At 42.9% G+C, this 21361-nt stretch overlaps 1 protein-coding gene across 19 annotated transcripts in view; it reads right to left on the bottom strand.

Annotated features, from left to right (window-relative positions):
* Positions 1-21361, bottom strand: part of RBFOX2 (RNA binding fox-1 homolog 2) — a 174146-nt gene that overhangs the window by 45478 nt on the left and 107307 nt on the right. For all 19 annotated transcript variants that reach the window (XR_003988961.1, XR_003988968.1, XR_003988959.1 and 16 more), the window contains 2 exons: positions 15955-16179; positions 5646-5792 (listed from right to left, as the gene is read on the bottom strand). Coding sequence is in view for 13 of the 19 variants with exons in the window: in XM_030469129.1 (XP_030324989.1) it covers positions 5646-5792; positions 15955-16179 (372 nt within the window). In the remaining 6 variants the exon portion in view is untranslated. The remainder of the gene's footprint in view (positions 1-5645; positions 5793-15954; positions 16180-21361) is intronic.

The following is a 21361-nucleotide window of genomic DNA, read 5'->3' as shown; positions in this document are numbered from 1 at the left end:
ACTCTTCTACTCCCTGTTAAGTGGTTCCATTGTTTCAATTAGCCTAAACGAATAAAAATTTTTCTCTTATTTCAAGGTTAATTGTGTTAAATCTGGGCTTCCAACTGGAAAATCTTATTATGGCTGTAAACAAGACCTAAAACCCCTATTAAGTAGGTATCATCCATGAATAAGCACCTGTACAGAATAGACTTGTCATCTCCCAACCTCTATTTAATAAAGTGAGTATATAATGCACCAAACATCTTGCACAATTAAAAAAGGCACTCATTTTCCAAGCCTTATATTTTTCTTAGTTCTAAACTGATCCCAGAACTGAGAAAAACAATGTAGTTACAGTCTTCTCAACTTTGAACATGAGCAAGATCACATCCCTTCTTCAACCTGATAGTTGCTTCAATGAAGTGAAGAGGATTATCTCCACTCTAGTACTGTCCCAGATCAGTGTTTTCCAAATCAAGTTTTCAATCCTACAAGCACAGTCCATTTCTCACATATTTAGTACTCTGCACTAAATTGCACCACACGCATTTTTGTCAGATTTATTGTCAGTTAACCAGGCATTAGAAGTCAATCTGTAACAGTAACCTTATCTATCTTTTTCCTCCTCCTCAAATAGTTTTTTAACAGCAAACCTTATTGGCAAGAGTTTGCTAATACTTTCTCCATTGGTTGATACAGATATTGAACGGGACTGAAACTGAAAAAGATCCCCATAAGGTCTTGATCACTGATGTGTCTCTAGTAACTACTACTTTTTATTATCCGTTTTTATTTATCAACACTAAAAAGGATTTTAATACCTCTCATGTGTGCTGTGTTTGAGATAAAGCCTTTTTTCTTAAAAATCAAAATTGGTCACTTGGATGAATTCAATTAGTTGACCAATGTTCAAGTATATCAGCATTATTTTGTTCAATTTTGTCAAAATAGACAGTATTTTTCCAAGAGATGTGTATTACCTTATACAAAAGTCACACTGAAAAGATTAAACCATTTCTTTAGATTTTAATGCTTTTTTAAGCATTACAGAATTATTATTATCTTGGATCAACATACGGATAATTGGTTCATAGCTCTTCGAGTCATCCCTTTCAATTTTTTCAACAGTGAATCCTGGTGGGCAGCATTCCAGCCTTCTGCAACTCCCCTAGCTTACAAGAATTGGCTAAGAATTAACATTAATGAATAAAAGAGCTCCTTACTTTAGCTATTAAATTTGGATGTACCTTATCTAGATCTGTTGGTTTTCAAATTTCAGAGAGCAGTGTTTCATCACCCTCCTTTGTTATAAATTATATACAAAACCAAATATGGTACAAATACCTTCTGTTAAATCATGGGGTTTTCTGATTGGTTTTTCATTGGGTTTTTTTCCCCCTCAAAACCCACACAACTATTTTCTAATTTTATACTGAACCTGCAGCTAGATCTTTGCATGTAAAAAAACAAGATACCTTCTCTGAACCTCCATATCCAGTAACTCCATGATGAGCACACTTCCTTTCTTAAGTTTGCAATTATATTCACTTCCATTTACTTCCTCTCACTCTTCATCCTCCCTGCCTAATGTTTAGAATGCTATGTGTTCCATTAACACAGCTTTTTCAGTGACTGTGGAATTATGCCTTTTGGGCCATCAGTACGATTTTGTTGAATACTTTATAGATTCCATTAACACTTCCCTTTTAAAGGTACCTTCCCAGGCAGCTATTCTGCCAATTGTTTAAACTTGAAGAAACAGACTCTTCTAAAGCTCCTTACATTACTGCCTGATGCCATATTCTGTTTGCACAAAGTAAATACAGACAAATAACAATCACGGGTACCTAGGCAACCGTGGGATTTCAGGTCAGCTATTAACTCTTCTTTATCTGCTAGAACAAGGTCAGCTATTGATTTATTCCACAGTGGGTGCAGAACTGTGTGCATTAAAAAATGACCTATTCCTTCTAGAAGCTTTCTGGAAGTCTTTATATTGGCATTGTGAAATGTCAAGTAAATATTACCTGTTTTAAGCAGTCTATTTTATTTGTCTCCCTATAAGAAGCATATACATAAGGAAATGTTTGTTCCATTCCTGAGGATATCTCAGGGATCTGTTAGAAACACATAATAGGTGAGAGACGGTTTGAAGCCCAAATAACTTCGATTTGTCAGGAAATCCTTATGCCTGCAGCTCTCACAACTGGTGAAGATTTAGAAAACGTTATGTAATATCCATTTAATCACAGGCAACACATCTGAAGTCCACCTCTACTCAAGTCTGGACTAAAGCACTAGCTAATATTCTGCGCCCCAGGACAAGGCTGACCTCTCACATGCTGTTCTCCATCCTCAGGGGACCTCCTTAGCCCCTCCCAACCATCACATTTATTTCTTCCTCCACAGCTTTGCTGTCTACCCAATTCCTCTCTTTGTAGAGGAGCTTGAGAAAGCTCTCCAGGCAAGGATTTTGAGTCTCTCAGATATGACATTGAGGAGATGTGACCTGACACACAGAAGGGAGAAGGAGAAGATGGGGGTTACAGGCTAATCACAGCTGAAGACTTGGACAACCGTGAGTCCCCTGCACAAGAAAGGGTTGGTTTCAGCAAGGCACTTGGGGGAAAAGCAACCTGATCCTGAAAAAGAACAGGAGAAAGGAGGATTCAGAGAGAAGCACTCTCCTGTTTGAGGCTCCAAGAATGGTGAGGGAATCAGCGCTGAGAGAAAATGGGAGATGTGCAAGAACCATTGTTTCCTTGGCAAAGTAGTCAAGATCTCCATTACAAGAAAATGACACAATGGTGGGTTTTTTCTGGCTCAAAAGATGAATGCTCTTCTGGTATACATACCTCTTGGCAAACACGGGGCCAGGCAACCTAGCTAATGGTTTTATAGGGAATATCCCACTTACCCCAACTAAAACCACATGACTGTGCTAGAACTTGAGATGATGTTTAGAGAAAAAATAAACAGCAAATAACTTGGAGAACACCAGAAACCAAAACATGAAGCACATCTCCCTACCTCTTCTATATACCAGTGGCACCATTTGGGCCCAAAAAAGGATAGGAAACCTTAGTGAAAGCAGATACTGCCTTTTCTACGAGCTTCTTCTCAGAACAGAAGTTCATTCACGTTGCCTGGGTGTCCTCATCTGCAAAGCAGAGCTAAGAGTCACCAGGACAGGCAGGTTCTTGTCATTTCCATTTCATGCATATCCCCCACACCAACAGTGAAGGGAGGAACAGCATCAAGGTGACCAAATGTGGAAGGGTCAAGCCAGAACTGCTTATTTAAGTGGCGCAGCTCCCAGGAGAGGGAAACACCAGTAGCATAGAGCAGGACATGCTCAACACAGATTGTAGCAGGTGGTCCAGGAACTGGCTGTGATTTCAGCAACTGGTTTATCCAAACCGGATGGAACTGCCTACCACACAGCCCTGCAACAGCAAAAAGCAAGCTAAAAAAACAAAAAGTGGAACAGGCAACTGGTAAGATTCAGCAATCACAGATTGCCAGGAAATGAGTTTCACCCTGAAAACCTTCCCACAGATGTCAAGAGTGTGACAATCTAATGTAAGAATAACAGGGAAGCAAGCCCAGGAGTCTTGCAACAGCATCACAGAATCCTAACTTTGACTGGGACCTACCTCCAGAGGTCATTCAGTGCAACCCCTCCTCAAAGCAGGTCTAATGAGATCTGCCTGTTGTGTTCAGGTCAAGTAAAACACCTCCAGGAATGGAGGCTCCTCCCTGGGCAACATGCTCTACTATTCCTCAAAGTAAAAAATGTCCTGATACAAAATTGTATTTTCCCATGTTCCAACTTACTGTCTCTCATCTCATCATTACACACAAACAAAAAGAATCTGGCTAAATTTTTTCTGTATCATCCAATCCCATAGTTGTGAATAAAAAAGCTATCCCCTCTCTGCTTTCTCAAAGCTGAACAGGCCCATATCTCAGACTCTGTTCACATGTCATGTTCTCCAGCCCCTGACCATCTTAGTGTTGCCCAGTGGGCTTGCTTCAGTATTTCACTTAGACGAAGGGCTCTTCTTTCCCCAGGAAAGCCCAAGCTGGACACAGCATTCCAGATGCAGTCCAACAACTGGTGAAGACAGGGGGAGGATCACTTCCCTGGGCCTACTGGGTACACTAACACAGCCCAGGATAAGGATCAGCCACCTCTTCCACAAGGACGTGCTGCTTGTGTTCCATTTGTTGTCCATCAGGACTCCCGAACCTTCTAATGCAGAACATCCTCCTAGACAACCAGCCTCCAGCCTGTACTGCTACAGGGGTTAGTCCCTCCCAGATATCAGGCTTGAAACTTGTTATTGGTGAATATCTTCCCATTTTTCCAGCCTGCTCAGACTCCTTTGAATAGCAGACTTACCCTCCTGCATTTTGACCATGCTTCTCCATTTGGTCTCATCCACAAAATAGCTTCTTATGGATACAGAAAGCTTCAAGAACTCTCACAATATATCAAGTGGGACTCTTTTTGAAGACCACAGATAAATTTTTAACATTTTTGCACTCTTTAGTCACTTTGTACTATCCAAGCTATAAACAAAAAGGCCTGAATTCTTCTCTCATTTACAAAAGTCTAAGCTTGAAGTCCATAAATTTGACATATTTACATTCTGTAACACTGTTATGCATGTGAGAGTGTGCATCTATGTGCATGCCTACACACTGCTCACACAGATGGCTCAAGGGATGCAACCACTGAAACAGAAGCACTGCAAGATCTTGAAAAGCAGCCAGCTATGCAGTTAGGACCATGGTATACACTCAAAGCCTAAGGTGACAAGAGGAACCTTAGATTTGGTCTTCCCTGACTTGACTCCTCTGCACCCCATGTTAAATAAGAACATTTAAATACTGTTAACATTAAAAAGAATAAGAAATATTTCTGAAGACTATAAAATATGCCATCAACCAAGGATGTTACCATAATATCAACATGTCAAGGATTCCTGATGATGATGATGATATATAGGTAACTTCACCTCAAGGTTATGTCATGAAGCATCTAACTCATTTATCTGTGTCCACATGGAATTGAGTCAGCACCCATACACAGGTGAACCAACACTTCCTCACAGAGCTTATAAATTGAGAATGATGAATAGCATATAAAGATCAATAAAGACAATCTATATGGACAAAAGAAACAATGTCTATTGTACACAATGTAAAATACCATCTGACTTGCACTAGCTCTTCCACATGCAAATACCTAGTTGGCCAATTCCTTGCAGCAATTTTTCATCACAGGAGAGGATCATGAGGGAAGATATATTTCAACAAGTTTCTAAGCAACTGGAAAACAGTGCTTTGTAAGGGATATATTAAGTCAGTGTTTAATCCTAGTCTTTACTGGGAAGCGAGGTTTTGTTTTGTTTTGTTTCAAACCAATTGTTAGGTTATCTTCAAAATCTTGATATAAACAACGGTTACAGCTTTTGTGTGTATTTGCCAGATGAAGTAAACATAACCAATTATCCTAGCCCAGCAAATATTCTACAGTGTACTAGCTAAATGGAGGAGAAAGGGCTTCTCCTTCACATGAATGCTTCACTAGCACCACACATCCCACCTGTGGAGAAGAAGAATTTTCTGTGATTTAAAAGGTGCTGGTAACTTACCCCAAACATCTGCCGAAGGTCAGGATCTCGAAAACGGAAGGGAATGTTAGACACATGAAGTCGTTTTGGAGTGGATTTGCTCTCGGTATTCTCGCTGCTCTGTGTCTGTGATTGCTGTCCATCTGTCTGTGCCCCTCCTTCTGTCTGCTGAAATCGGAAAGACAACAGTGTGTTGCATGAATAGAAACCAAATCAATTCTTTTTGTGTGCTTTGTCTCTTTCATTTTAGGTATTAATACAGCAACTGCAGAACCTTAGCACTTGATATATTATTTTGATAAAGTCAGTAATGCTTGACAGATGATCGGTTGTTCTTCCCCTCCCTTTCCATGAGTAAACAGTAATGAGATCTCAGCCTCCCTCCCCTCAGACCACCTTTTAGCTTAGTAGATTTGCCTTTGGTTTTCTTAAATTGCTGCACTCTTTTCTCCTGTTCTTCCTCACTTCAGCTGCCACAATATGAAAGCTCTAATGAAGAGGCGGATCTTTCATATCCTGAAGCTGGGAGGTAGCACTGCCACTCTAATCTCATGTGGCAGGATGTTCGTGCAGTCATCAAAATCCCACAGCTGAAGTGGCAGCTCTTCACCAGGCCAATACCAGAAATGCATCCCCAGGCAAAACAGCATCTGCTGTGTCAAGCTCCCTTTAGAGAAACACTACCCCAAAGAAGGTCTATAATTAAATGGTAAAATCCATACACAAACAGCTTACAGATGTCTTTGATTAACTTTTCTCATACATTTAAAAGTCAGCCCAGGGATAGGAAACAGTCATTACCACTGCAGGACTTGCAAGAACTCCAAGTACTACTCTCAGCTACCAATTCCACAGATAAAACAAGGGAATCTGTATCAAGTGTTCTCAAGCACAGATTGGTAAAGCAAAGCCAGGTCAAGCGGGGGGCCTGGGGCACTTGACCATAGCAAAAGTACAGCAAGAAGGCAGAGGAATAAGGGAGACTACTGTACCAGAGGAGAGACCTAATGCCCCCACAGAGATGACTGGCAGGGGAGAAGAAAGGAAAAGAACCTCAGTCACTTCTGTTGGCGTTGGACTAAGAAGTGGCAAAATTTGAACACAGCACTAAATATAAAGGCTTTGCCCTTTGCAAAGCAGCTTGATGAGAAAATGGTACTTTTTGGACTTCAGTCTGAAAAATTACCTCAGAAACTCAGAGCCTGAGAACAAAGTAGACTACAATTTGGTTGCTTTTATTGCTCTGTCCCTTTCCAGCACACATTGACAGGTATTAAAAGAGCACCCACTCCATCTCCTGCTGCTTGTGTCCGCCTCCTAGGAGTCATGCTCTGACCACCAGTGTGATGCATTTCTAGTGTCATTTCATTTCTTTAGATACCAACTTGTCTTTTTCCTTAACCCATCAAGTAAAAAAAGCTCTACAAGAAGGCAAGGGCTGTATATACCTCCAAAAATACTCACAGCTCTTAAAACTAGAGATTTAAAAGTAGCAGCAATTTTAGCTTTTGGGACCTCCCTCACCCAAGTTTTGAATACACAATTTGTGTACCAAAGACAAAAGAAATCTCAGAGGAGTTGTCCACACTGACTCCTCAGCCACTGAATGGACTTGCTAAATTGCTCTGCTCTCAATGTAGAACACTTCATGGATGTTTGGAAAATAACATTTCTCACTCATAACTAAACTGGCAAGATTAAGAGAGCTTTCACTGGCCAAAAATGTCTCTTAGAGGCACGACCTTGCATACTGGTTATAAAGCACTGACAAGAGGAAGGTAACAATAAGCATGGGGTTTTGTCATGCTGAACAAGGCAGTGACACCTTTCCAGTTTATTTTAGTCAGGCTGCACAGGCAGCCCAAAATTTTTTTGATCTCGTTAATATAAATTAAGCTGTGACAGGAAAAATGGAGATACCGCCCTATAAGTATCTCTACTTCCCAGAGACATGCAATTCTCAGGAGAAGCCTAGCAGGATGAAGTATTTTTATTTGGCTAAGACTCATCCATCCTCCAAACATCAAACTTTGAGAACAACCTCTGAAACTTCCATTTGGTCATATCTAAAAAGATGCCTACCCCCACACCAGGTTCTTCCTCTCTTCTCCTGCCCTCACCCCCATGATAAAATGCATCTCCAAACATAGAGTGCACCCTAGGGGAAGAATCAATGCAGTTGGCTTGTGATTAAATCACACCATGCTATTTGGTGGTTTTATTTTTATGACTCCATCAGAGTCCTTAGCTCCTCAGGGCAAATCTGTCAAAGAAGGACAAAACACAGGAGTAGCCCATCCATCACCACCACACACAGTACCTCCAAGTGAGTGGTCCAAAATAACTCCTCCAAATCATCAACACTCCTGCTAAAAGGGATCTCTACAATCCGTTCTGGAGCCCTGCTACTGCAGTTTGCCAGATCTTGTGGGTTTTATGGCTTTGCATAAAATTGGCAAGTGGGCCAATGCCCACAGATGAAGACCCATGCACACAGATGCATCCTCAAACACACACACAGACACACACACACAGAGACACACACAGACACAGAGACACACACAGACACAGAGACACACACAGACACAGAGACACACACAGACACTAGTGAATCTTCTGCAGTGTGAGTGAGGAAAGGCACAGATTCTGAACAATGACAACAAAAATGCTTTCATCTTTAAATTCAAATACAGGTTGCATAGGACTGGATCTGCTGCTTCCATGGGGAAGGAAGCCGGGAGGCTGTTTGCATTCCTATCACATCCATTTATTTGCAGACAGAGGGCATAACTCTTTTCTTACCAAGGGTGTGATCTATCATGTATAGTGGCCTGCTCAAAAACACTCACAGCTGTTCCTGCATATGGCAGAGTGCTGCCACTACCCAGGAGTCATTTTGCAGCACGTGTGATGTGTACAATTAGACAAAGGCTTCAAAGAGGAGAAGCAACATAGGGAATGGGGGATATAGGTCCACTGATACCTTTCTGACTACACCAAGAGTCCCCAAATGCCTTTCAGGCTTTCACATATCCTGATTCTTCAGCAGTAGTTTAATATTAAATACCTTCTGTTCCTGGATGCTGTAGCTCCCTCATTTCTATCATTCATAGCCCTAAGATAAGATTTGAACTTTCAGCCACTATAACATTAGCTCAATACTTTTGTCCACTGCCACACATTCAGCAACTGCACAAATGAGTGTCCTCAGATCTTGCCTTTTTTTTTTTTTTTTTCTTTTCATAGTCATTCCTTGTCTTAAGTCATTAGGAAGGAGATGAAAGGAAGGGCCTGGAGCCTGTTCTCAGGCAGCACATAAAGGAGACTGGCAGCAGCACTATCCTGACCAGGCCAGATGATAAAAGCCCTCATTTCACTGAGTGCCCACTCCCACACTGACTCCTTCCACACACAGAGTTTCAGCTCCTCTCCTTTCATTACAGACAGTGATCCAGCTCAGGAGGGAGCTAACACATTTCCCTAAGTCTCAATGCCTCTCATCAGGCAACACAAAATTATGCTGCAGCAAAGATGCTGCCATTTAGAAGCAGTACTGGATCCATCTTGCCTCCTTGGCATAGTCTGTGTAACATATACTCAGGCAGGTGACAATGTCATTCCCGCCTGCACACGCAAACTCTGAGCTCTGCTCAAGGTCACTGAGAAATGCATCTGAGCTCAGGACACATGCAATATCTGCTTCTCTTTCAACTACTTGCTGCCCGTGGCCCTGTGACAGCTCCTCCCTTGCCCCTGCCAGCAGTAAGGAAACCCTAAGCAAGAAGAGGCAGCTGCAAAGGGAATCATAGATGTACACGTGTCCATGTGTAAAAGAGGAGAAGGACACCTGGTAACACGAGGCTGTTCTGGAAAGCTTGGGGGCAGCTCTACCACCATCTTCCCATCTCTTGACTATACTGTCCTAAAGCATCTGGTGAAGAAGCAATTGCTAAGGGTTTCTTCTCAGTGGGAGAAAGGGGGCCTCCAGTGCCCCCTGAGCACTGAGTCATTTCAGTGGCCAGAGGGCTACCTCCCTGACGAGCCAAACACTAATGCAACAGGCCAGCACACAGACTATTAATACCCAGCACATTCTGTTTCCATCTCCCACTGGCTTCTAGAACTGGAACTGCTTCAGGTCCAAGATACAGAAAAGCAAAAAACAAGCCCCTGTCCTTTCCCCCAGGAAGCTACCAGTTCAAAATGTTGTGAATCATAACGAGGAGGTTAAGAACCATAAATCACTGTGAAGAAAATATTTACAAAATACCACCAGTAATAACTGTATTTAAAGGGCAGCTTGGGTGGCGTAAAAAAAATCTAGGAGACTACGGGGGAAAAATATAAATAAAGAAAGAATTTTTAAAACACCTTCTTTGGATCAAGAGCTTGAGAAATCATTTGGATACAAGGACTGAAAGCTATGGCTGGAAGAAAGCCATCTTCTCACCTCAAAAGAAAGAGCTGACAATGGGGAAGATATCTGCAACTTCTAGAGAACAACCTCTGTCAAAACAACCAGTCAACCACCAGTGAACCAAGACAATTTCATGGAAAAAATGAGTGAAGCCCCATTCCTGTTCAATCACACTCCACAAGGTAGGACTGAGATACACATCCAAGAGCAAAAAGCATGGGAACTTCTGCTGCCTCAATTACACTTGTTTAACAGACAGAAGACTGCAGGGCTAATCATAACCTTCCAATTTCAGTAAATGTAGTTTTAGAATTGTATTTATGTACTTGATTTATCAGCGGTGCTAAGTGTTATATTTTTTAAAAAATGGACTATACTACAGACTCTATTAACAACAAGCCCACGTACTTTGTATGCAAAAAAAATGGACAGAATAATCACTAAGGTCGTTCCAAGTAACTTCTGCTAGGTCTTCAACTACTTTCAGTGTAATTAAGACTAATTCAGGGCATATTTTCCCAGACTATTAGTTATCTGTCTCCAGACGCACTAAAGCTGTAGTGATTTTGTTACCTTTTCCTTATTAAACAAAAGGTGTACCTCACCTGAAGTCAGAACATAAACTTGACAAAGGAAAGCACACAGGAATCTTTTCTAGCTGTTCTGCACAACAGACTCACCTCTGACACAACAGGTAGCATCTTCCATGTAGCGATGTTAAAAATTACTTTCTTTTTTGAGTTATATTTTTATAATTTTTTCTAGGACACTTTGGTTCTCTCTCTCTCTCTTTTTTTTTTTTTAAATTTCTCTTTCAATGAAGTAGTGAAATGAAGCTCCCTGAAAGGCCTTCATCTTCTGGTCACAGTGTCAAACACTTTGTGAGCAGTTCCAGACTATTCCTCAGAAAACAGGGATGGCCTGACAAAGGGAAGGAGGCAGGAAGGGGTGAGATAGTGGTCACTCCTGGACTGCTCCCTTCACAGTGGCAGAAGAATAGCCAGGAAGTGATAAAGGCTCATCCAGCCCACTATCTTCCTTCTGAGAGAGGCCAAATAGAGCAATCCATGGAAGAACATAAGAACAGGATAAAGTACAGTGCTGTTTCTCCAACAGAGTCCCCCAGCCTCCAGTAAACTGAACCACTTCACATCTTTGTGAACTCAATATTAGATGTATTTGTTATATGATTTCATTCCTGTCAGCTCCTTAAAAGTCAGGATTTCACTGCTTCTTATAAAGAACCTTCTACATTGTTTTCATCATCACTATTATCCTTCCCTCTACTACTCCTAGATCTGCTATAGCCTTTGAGAGATAGGCAGAAGTACCACAGCTGTATACTCTAACGTCGTATTTGCTGATTTGTTTCCTATTTCTTTTTTGAAATTATTTTTAAATTTTCCTCACTAGACACAGGTCTACAAGTGCTGACAATAATCTGCCTCATACTCAAAATAATAAAATAATCTGCCTCCTACTCAAAGCAAATTCCTGATGTTAAATGTCATTTTGCTACCTCAAGACAGCCATTTCCAAGCTGAAACAGCCAAACAATCAGCTGTAGCTACTTACATGAAACTAGTTCATACTCACATCTACCTGCTCAGCAGTATCAAAAGATAAGTGAAGGTATTCATTAAACATATTCTTCACCTGAAATACCTCACATGAGCAATTGCTTTAATTACTAAAGTGATGGAAAATAATTACAGAGGAATATTCTGCAATCTCAGACTAGGCAAGTAATACCCGAGGGAAAGTCATTATTATATCATCATCCATGTGGTGCAAAAGCCAGCTGAGGAACCCCTAACTACTGTTGCCTCTCTTTTTTTTTTACACCCTTGCTAGATGCCTGGGACACAGCCAGATCAGCAAGTAGGAGTCCCTCACCACAGATGTGTCTCCTTTAAGAAATCAGAAGTCTGTATTGCTAAACGGTACAGCAGAAAACTTCAGTATGTTTCAGCATGGCACATCGAGAAGCCGATGCTCTGTAATTAAATAATGCATTATATTGGTTCATGACAACGTAACACCAAGGCGACAGCACCTGCCATTTTCATGCAAAGTAATTTACATAAACTTATTCCTCTACTTCTGTACCTCCAGCTGCATTCCGTAATTTATACAGACACACAAATTCTTCCCTCTGACATTAACAAGAGAAACGAGTTGAATAATCAGCTCACAGTATTAAGTGCATTGCATTTACTATCAAGCAAGCTTTTTTAGTTCAGCAGATGATTAATCTTCCCTCTGCGGGTAGAGCACCAGGAGATGCAGAGAGCTGACAATCGCTCTCGGCTTCTGGCCATGCACTCCATACTTGTACCTTGCAACAGCAGCGTTTGCTGGATCCCTCCAAGAGCTGCTCTAATTCATTAACCCAGCAAAAGAATTGGACAGCTTTCTGCCAGGTCAGTGAATTAAAGTGGCTCACGTAAGGAATGCCAGAGCCAGTAAATAGGAGTGGGAGTTCGCGCTTGGAGCCAGATCTCTCTTTTCTGACAGCAGTGAATCTTTAGATCAGCTCAGCTGCCAGAGGTACCGCAGCCTCATTAGCATCTCCACTTGCAGCTATCTGTGCTGGGTGGCTCCATTAGGGATAAGCAGACTCATATAAACCAAGGGGGAAGAAACCAGGCAACCCAGCACCATAAGAAGGGAAAAGCAGAGTGCCAATGCTTTAAGAGACAGGCTGCAACAGGCAGGCTGAGTAGGCCAAATATGGTCCTGCACCTCAGTCTATTTTTAATCCAGGTCTTTCAGCTGTGCTTTGGGACAGCATCAAGAGAAAGGACAGATGCTTGGGGATGAAGACCCAAATGCCAAGCAAGAAACAAAGCCCCATAGTTAAGGCTTGATCCTAAAATAAAAAAAGATTCCTAAATATTAAGCTGTTTGTATTACATGTTCTATTGTGCCAATTTCTTTTCCATGCCTCTGCTCTGCGTGCTTTTTCTCCAGCACACTCAGACCTCTAGAACCAAGCTCACCCTTAGCTGATGACACCAAACAGTCACGTTCCTTTCCTCAGGGCTTTTAGGCTGCGTAGGAAGGCATGGACTGTGACTCTCAAGGTTTATTTTACTAAAGTTCACTGCTGATGTTTGACCTCAGGCTTCCAGATAACTGTCTATTAACACAGACACCCCACTAATCTGAACTAATTCAATCCGATTTGCATTCCAGAATCTGCCAAGTTTCTATGAAAGGATGCTCCCACCCAGTGCATTATGGACACCACTACAGACCCTATTTCATTGCTGCATAACATCCTACCAACCAGATGAAACTCCCTTCTTCATGACAGACCTCTAAGCCACCCTTCAGTCTGTTACTTTTGCAAACAATTCTAAAGACTACTGGCCTGAAAAGCTGGAAAACCCCACCATCTGAGCATACCTTTCACTATCTCAGTCTGTCCTGTCAACTGGACCGAGTACAGGCCTTGTTCTTAAAAGCAAGGAGATACCTTATCTGTCTGGCTGAAGGAATTTCTTAATCATCCCATGGGGGCACAGGCTTCAAGTCAGCAGCTAAAAAATCCACCAGTTGTTCGGTCTGGGGTATCGCCTCTCACACACATGACAGCAGCTGTGATTGTCAGTCATAGTACTGGGAGGGTAGGATCACGTATCACCTGTGATGACCTTTTTGCTCTATTAAAGTTAGCACTGTTGTCTAAGCAAGACAACAAAACAGTGAAGGGAAAAGTTGCCCTAAAGCATGGCAGTCTAGTCCACATGGATTGAACACGCATGTCAAGCAAGAAACAATCAATGTACTTGACAGACAAGATGTTTGACATTAGCTGTAGATATTGCAGGTGAAATAACCAACCTGTTCTGCTGTATTTTAATAGCATGCTTTATCTTGTGTAACTACTGAACCTTCTTTTTTCCCCCTAGTTCCTACATCACTAATCAGCATACTGAGAAGGACAAAAGTTAGAACCAGTTACATCTGAAGGCATCCCACACAATCAAACTTACTTCATACAGAAGAATTCCTAAATAGGAAAGGGACTGAGAAGATTCAGGACCCTGTGCATGTGAAAGTCTGCTATGTGAAAGGCTCTTAACTGAGGCACCTTTCCCTTCCCCCTCCCCCTGCATTTCTTCATGTGCCACCACCTGGGATCCTCTGGGTTTGATGAGTCCCAGCCCTAGCAGCAGCAGCAGGGAGCTCATCTGCACTCTCACCCATTCCCAGGTAGCTACATTCCTGTAAGCCTGACTCTGCACACTCAGCTCACACATCTTTAACCACATCAAATGGTCACACCAGACGTGCCCACCTGTTTCCAGCAGCCAGTGCAAGTGATGTGTGTTATTCAGCTTGTTTCTTGGATAACCCCTGCCAGTCAGGCTCCCTCTGCAGCCTCCTGGCAACACCACTGCCTCCCAGCAGTCTCCCAGCAACGCTCCCTCCCACACAGATGGGCTCCCAGTCCCTCATCACAGGCTCGCCAGCCTTCCCCATGCATTGTGGGCTCCTCACAGCCAGCATGAGCTGATGAAACACAGAGCTCTGCTGCAGAGATGGCTCCTAATATGGAAGAGGAGCAGGAGGGCTGGCAAGAGCTCACATCCAAGGTCAAGGCTCACACCATTTCCATTAGAAAGAAATGCTCTTAAACTGTGGGCAAGCATGGGGACAGCAAAATACATGAGGAAAGCCACTGCACTGTTTTATTCCCTGTTTCCAGCTTTCCCATCCAGCTGGCAGTGCTCGAGAAAGCTGTTCGCTGGAGACGGGCAGTCCAGATCTCATGGTTTAGGTGGTGTTGGACAATCTGGTCCGAAATGATGACTTGCATTTTTCTGCATGCTGCACCAGCTCTTAAGTTTTATTTCCAGCCTGATCTCATCTACATCCCTATTTTCTGAGGGAGGCACCTGAAGTCCCTTTTATGCTCTGTAAATGTGTTTTGTACTCTTTTCCTCTACAAGACATTGAACTTGCAGCTTTCCCAGGATAAACTCAAGGGTATCAAAATCCTAACCAGTGTTGCCAATCACATGCAGCCACTGCCCACCACAGAAAGCAGAACTGCATGCCAGGAACCATGCATACTTGAGCTGGCACTATCAGTTTTAGTTTTTCCAGTTGTTGGCATCGAATTCACTCAGTACTTACAGGGGGGGAAAATAATCTCTACGAGCCAAACACCCAACTACAAGTAAAACTGAAAGCATTAACAGATTAAATCCACCCCTGAGCACCAAAGGCTCTCACCATAAGGCTCTTTATTAGAAAGTTAAGTCTTAACAAGTGGCTTAAGGGGTGGATAAAGCTTTCCTGGGATAATCTGCCAGCATGTTGCCCAGTGCCAGTTCCAGGCCATGGGAAGAAAGCTAAAAAAACATAAGGTAAAAATCTTTGTTTGGCAAATGGATGTCCAGTAGCTGCGAGGTCCTCTCCTATCTTTGCCCCCTTGAAGCTTCCTGCCACCTTCAGAAAGTCAAAGTAAAGTGTTTTTCTATTCTGCTATCTTCCTGGAAACAGTAACACATTGGGATTGCACCTACAATGCATTTGTTTATCCTATCACTTTGTACCTTCAGTCTTCCAGAATTTGCTTCCATCACATTCATTTGTACCCACCATTCACCAATTAACTCAAAGCAATTAACATTTTTGTAAAGGACTGTCATCAGACACCACCACCACGGTAAAAAACACCATGATCCCAAGTACTACTGATGTTTGGCAGGCACCTGTTTATGGGGGGAACTGCACATGAGGGGAAAGACAAGAACCTAGCAACAAAAGGTCAGAAGCTATTTTTTTTTTTTTAAATAAAGTCTGCTGTTGATTTGCTGCATGCTTAAGAAACAGTTGGCAAGCTAATCAATGGCTATTTTGGGGGGGACCGTGCTGCTCCCCTGCCTCTGCACTTACTGCAAGAGATCCATTCTGTGTGCTGGCCGTATTCGTGCTCTGCTCTCCATGCGGCTGCGTGCTCCCGTAGAGCGTCAGATTGTGCTCGCTGGTCTGGCCTGCATAGTCCTGAGTGTGTGGCACCCCATACTCTGTGGGAATCCCGTTCTGTGGGGGTGGCGGAAATGGGATTGTGGTGAATGGCTGCACCATTGCATCAGGAGTTGCTGCTGGCTCCTGGTTACCCTGAAGAAAGGGAAAAGGAGAAAACGGCGTCATACTACAGAAGATGGATAAAAACGTCAGCCTGACAAGTGATGCACGTATTCAAGCAAATATCCCACCCACCACCACCATAATACTGCTGTGTCTTCTGTTATCTTCTTTATCAAAACTGGCACATCTCACTCCTCTCAGCCATGACACTGTTTTCAGTCCTTTTTGGGCAACTTTCTCGCTACTAGGTGGCATATGGAGAACAAATTATGAGGCCTGCAAACTACATACCCCTGCAAGCTCACACAAGGCTTTACACACAGAAAGGCACTAGTTTTAGAAGGATGAAGAGGCACTGAAACATTGAAACAGAGAAGCAAACACACATACAAGAACAGGGTTCCTTAATATCCCTAAAAGTACATCTGGGTCCATTTCCTGCTGCCGCACCCACACCACTCTGTTCACAAGCAAGCACACTGTGTGGTTCAGAGCACTCTTCTCTGTTGTGTTACTGTAACAGAAAAGAAGTACACGGTTTTAAACCCATCAGTGCAGCAGCCCCTTCCCTTGCTCTGGCAGCACTGAGAGCAGAGCACAGACATTCAGGTAGCATCAGTTGCTGGAATATCCCATTTGCTCCTTGCTGGCCATACAAAATACACCTAAGAGTTATGAGGAACTGTGCTGAGACAGCAAGCCTGAACCACATTCACTTCCTCCCAGTCCTGAGCATGACTATCAGCACACAAGGCATTAATTACCCACTCCTCCCTCAGTTTTGGGTATCCCACAGAGACCCCTATGCTAGGACAGGGAATTTTTTAGCAGCTTTTAGCACTGCCTTTAGATGTAGTTGTCACCAAACAGATGACTCAGAAACAACTGACCATGTAAAAGATATCCCCAAAAGAAATAAAAATTCTACCCTACTATGCCTGAAAACCAAACAAAGCAAACACTAAAGCATGCAGCTCTGCAGGGATCTCACCGAGCGGGGTGCAGGGAGCTGCATTCAGCCACCTGGGGCTAAGGAGAACAGCCTTGACATTGAAGCCCAACCCTGGGAAGCCCAGGCTGCTGGCACCGCTCCTACTGCTTCCACCACCGCAGCAGAAAAAAAAAATATCCAAGGAAAAGATTTATGATAGAAGGGCTGTTTGATTTATGTGCGTGTCAACAGACTAATCCTGATTTTAAATTTTGGCTGCTGTTCCAGCCCTGGGTCCTCCCCCACAAAGCCCAGAGGTGCTTGAGCCTATGTCTGATACCAGCATGCTTAAATCAATGGAGTAAAAAGCAAAGCAGACCTTATCCCACAGATAGGAAAGGCAGAGTAGGAATTACCGAGCAGCTTTTCAGTGGAGAGCGTGCAGGAGCTGACAGACCTCCAGTGAAGCCAGACAAACCTTTCAGTCCCTTTACCAGCCTACCTGCAGCTTACCCTTCCAGGCGAAGGAAACAATGACAAATACAGCGCACCTCCAGCCAGCACCAGGTCATTCAGACACTGACTGAATCCCAAATTTGCTCTGACATTAGTCTATCTGGTCTGTCTCCCCTGGGGGCCACGTGGCCACAGGCTGGGGAGAAGGAGAGGGAAGGGCATTCAATACCACTTAGCAGAGCTGCAGCCTTGGTCCACGCCGAGTGGTGGACAGTTTCCTTAAGTGAAGTCCAGCTGCCCCTGCAAAGCTTTGCTGCCTGCAGACACACAAAACTCTGCAGCCTTATCCGATAAAGAAAATTCAGGCAAGCGTGCCAGCCACAGCCAGTGCCTGGTTCCTTGCACAAGCTCCCCCAAGATCTTGCAGCCCTGCATCGCGTGCTAGCAGCTCTGCGGAGGTTTTTCACACACCGAGCACATTTTCTGAAAGCAGGACAGAGGTGTGGGGTTTTTTTTTATCACCTGCAAAAGGAGAGCAGCTCTGACAGCCCTCCACTTCTGCTCACTCCTTTGCCAGTCTCAGCTTCAAAGCAGAGAGCTTCTGACTCCAACCTCCTCTCCATCATCAGGGAGGTGATGCTGCAGGGAGAGTTTTACAAACAGGAGGGAGGGAGGAGAGGCTGAACAATGGCTATCCCACTGCAAACCAAGTATCAGCAACTCCATCGCTCACCTACTTCAAGAGTATTTATCCCATCACGACAGATCCACTCCGTCCACATTACTACCTCCTTTTCAGGATCTTTTCACTTTAAACTGTTTCATTATATCCAAGTGTCTGCATGCTTCCATGCAGCCATCATTGTCTGCCCTTTCCCTGTGTTGAAAATACGAGCTAAACACGAAACTAAGATTTTTATACTTTGTTTTAATTTCAAAAATTGTTAGGATAACCCCAGGAAAGACACAGCAGCAAAAACTATTTCCAGTTTTCTTAGAACAGCCTAGATTTACAAGCCTGTAGTATCCTGGATAGGAGGAAGAGAATGCTAATTAGCCACAAACAAAACCTATTCTGCTGTCCTCTCAACAGTGCAGGGCTGCTCCCCAAAGGACATGCTTCGGTGTTTTGTTTAATTTCACTCTTAGGCTACTTAAAATGCCAGCCCATAAACCTTGTATCATCTTATTTTCAACACTTTTACCCCTCAGATAATACTGTTCCACACAGTTTTAATGTACTTCAACCTTTTAGGTATTTTCTCTCCCTTCTTCAATTATCTAAAAATATTTGAAGGATAAAAAAATGCTCTCGCTCTCTCTCTCGTCTTGCTCGTGGCAATTTGATAATACATATTTATTTTGAGATTAATCACACCTTGCAACCCAAAATATCCTGGTAACTTCATTCCTTCTGACATTCCTAAGATTTTCAAATAAAGGTTTTCTGATGCAGAATGAAATGTTTTTAATACCATCGTCACTTCTACTTTTCGCCCCTAACTGCAATAACATGCTAAAATCATATCCTTTATTACAAATGCATTCTTAATTTTATGTCTCAGGTTATCTGCAGATCTATCACCGTTAGGCTTGTCCAGGTTTCATCATCCCGCAGAGTACCTGTACGTCAAATTATTTTTCTCTTGATTTGATGATGTACACACTTCTCATCTGAATTTTTTAATTTTCATTTCCTTTGATGTTTTAGAATCACTTTTTTCTGTTTCCACTGCTGTCTACAGAAAAGGACTCCTGATGAGATCTCTATAGATTTCACAGTGTACTAGTATCCTCCAAACCCAGAGGAGATTCTACGTCTTCTGTTATTCCACCAAACTTCAACATTTACACAACACTTCATATTTTCAGGAACTAACACACACACACACATACAAATCCCATTTGTCTTCAGACACAAAATTTGAACTACTTTCCTTAATTCTAACCCACCCGGGGAAAACCTGCAGTCAGAGGCACTACTTTTCCCACTTCTCAGGAGGTACAAAGAACATGGAGAAGCCCCCAAGCTTCCTGGTTGAAGGAACATAGGTGTAAGGAACTTTGTCTATCCATCCGTGACAATACACCTCACTGCATTGCCAGTCCTGCCTGTTTTAGCTCATGAAATCCTATTAAATGTTGACTCAAATGCAACAACAGACCAAGATGTGTATGTTAAATTGTTGTCACCATCCCCTAACACACACAAGGATGCCATCACAGGACTAGGAAAGCCCAGCTGCATCTCTCCACAAAGCCTTCTGTCATCTTCAACTTGTGTGATGCATGAAATCAATCTTAAATGATGTTCAGGAGCAGACACTTCTCTCTCAGTCACACTGTAGGGCAGCTGGCAGTCTCCAGGAGGGGAGTTTGAGGGACATTTAGCTGCAGAAATAATTTTGGCAGTTTCAGGTAAATCAATTCCCTCCAGGAGTTTGCGATGCTCTACACCAACCACGCTAGCTGCCATTCCATTCCCACCAAACTGAGAAAGGCTATTTATGCTCCTTAAATGCAAAACAAAACAAAACAAAACAAAAACTTCAATAAAAGATACAGCAACCTATAGTTCAAAGTACACCAACAATTCTGTGTTTCCTATTCATTCTGTTGTTCTGTTCCCACAGAAGTCACTCATACACATCAGGGAGGAACTCGAAGCAGCTCCTTTCTTGCAAAAATGCTGGGATTTGATCCATCAGCACCCAAGCCCTTAGGGCACAAGAGGGATATGGGATACGCATCTGTGCTCTTTCAGTCCCCTAATTCTCATCCCTACAAAGGTCCAGCCATGTCCTCACAGGTGCCAACTTCCTTCCTTTCGTTCAGGTTTTGCCTAGAGAGCTCAGGACAAGCCCATCCCGCACTTTGTTTAAAAAACAAATTAGCTAAACCAGTGAAAAATCCCTAATGGGGACAGATTTCTAAGGGTTTATGCAGCTTTAATTTAATTAACCAACTTTGTAGCTTCAAGCTAAGCGGAGGAGCAGCAAGTAACCACACGTAGCAGTACCTCACAGAAGGGTGTGAGCTGGGGACGACGTCTCAACAGCGAGCAACGTGGCTCAGCAAATGCGACGTAGGATGAATTCTTTCAGCAGACAGCAGGTGGTGATCCAAGATCACAGCACTGGAGCGCCAAGAGCTAACACCAGAAATGCACACAAAGGCCTCCTACTTCCATAAAACTGTCAAAGATCAGTCCATTTTGTGAAGGTCTGGTTTTGTTTTGCTCATTAGAGAAAAGGGTGTAATTATAGGGATGTGAAAAGAGCCTTACAGCAATGCAACTCCGGATCCTTTCTGCATTGGAACATCATAATATGCATAGACAACAAAGCATAACCTACCAAATAAAAATTATAATCCCGTTAAAGCTAAACTGGTACAATTTCTGTATAGACATTTCCACATGAACTGCCACAATGTAAACAACCTATGGTATCCATAACCCTACTGTGAGTCAGAAGCATCCGAGAAAGGTGCAGAAAAATGCTACAGCATGTAAATATCAAATAATCTCTTCAAGATGCCTTTCAACTCCCAAATCACTGGGATGGACGTGAGTATATGCCTATTAGTGGAGTGGGGTTTCTAATAGGTATGCCTTCCCTGAACTCATTTTATGGAACCTTGAAGCAACTGACTTGCAGCTAACAGAGGCAATTAACCTGTTTGTGAAGACCAGTGTTCCAGGCTACAACTGTTTGCTCTCTGTGCTAACTTAATCCCTTTCGTAAACAGCAGTCATGTTTGTAGCTGGGATCTGAAGAGCCTGCTGCCACTGCTCAACCTGGAGCTGCTGCCCACTCTCAGCTC

The sequence above is a fragment of the Calypte anna genome, chromosome 1 (genome assembly GCF_003957555.1).
Source record: "Calypte anna isolate BGI_N300 chromosome 1, bCalAnn1_v1.p, whole genome shotgun sequence".
NCBI lineage: Eukaryota > Metazoa > Chordata > Aves > Apodiformes > Trochilidae > Calypte > Calypte anna.
This window is presented reverse-complemented; position numbering and strand designations above follow the sequence as displayed.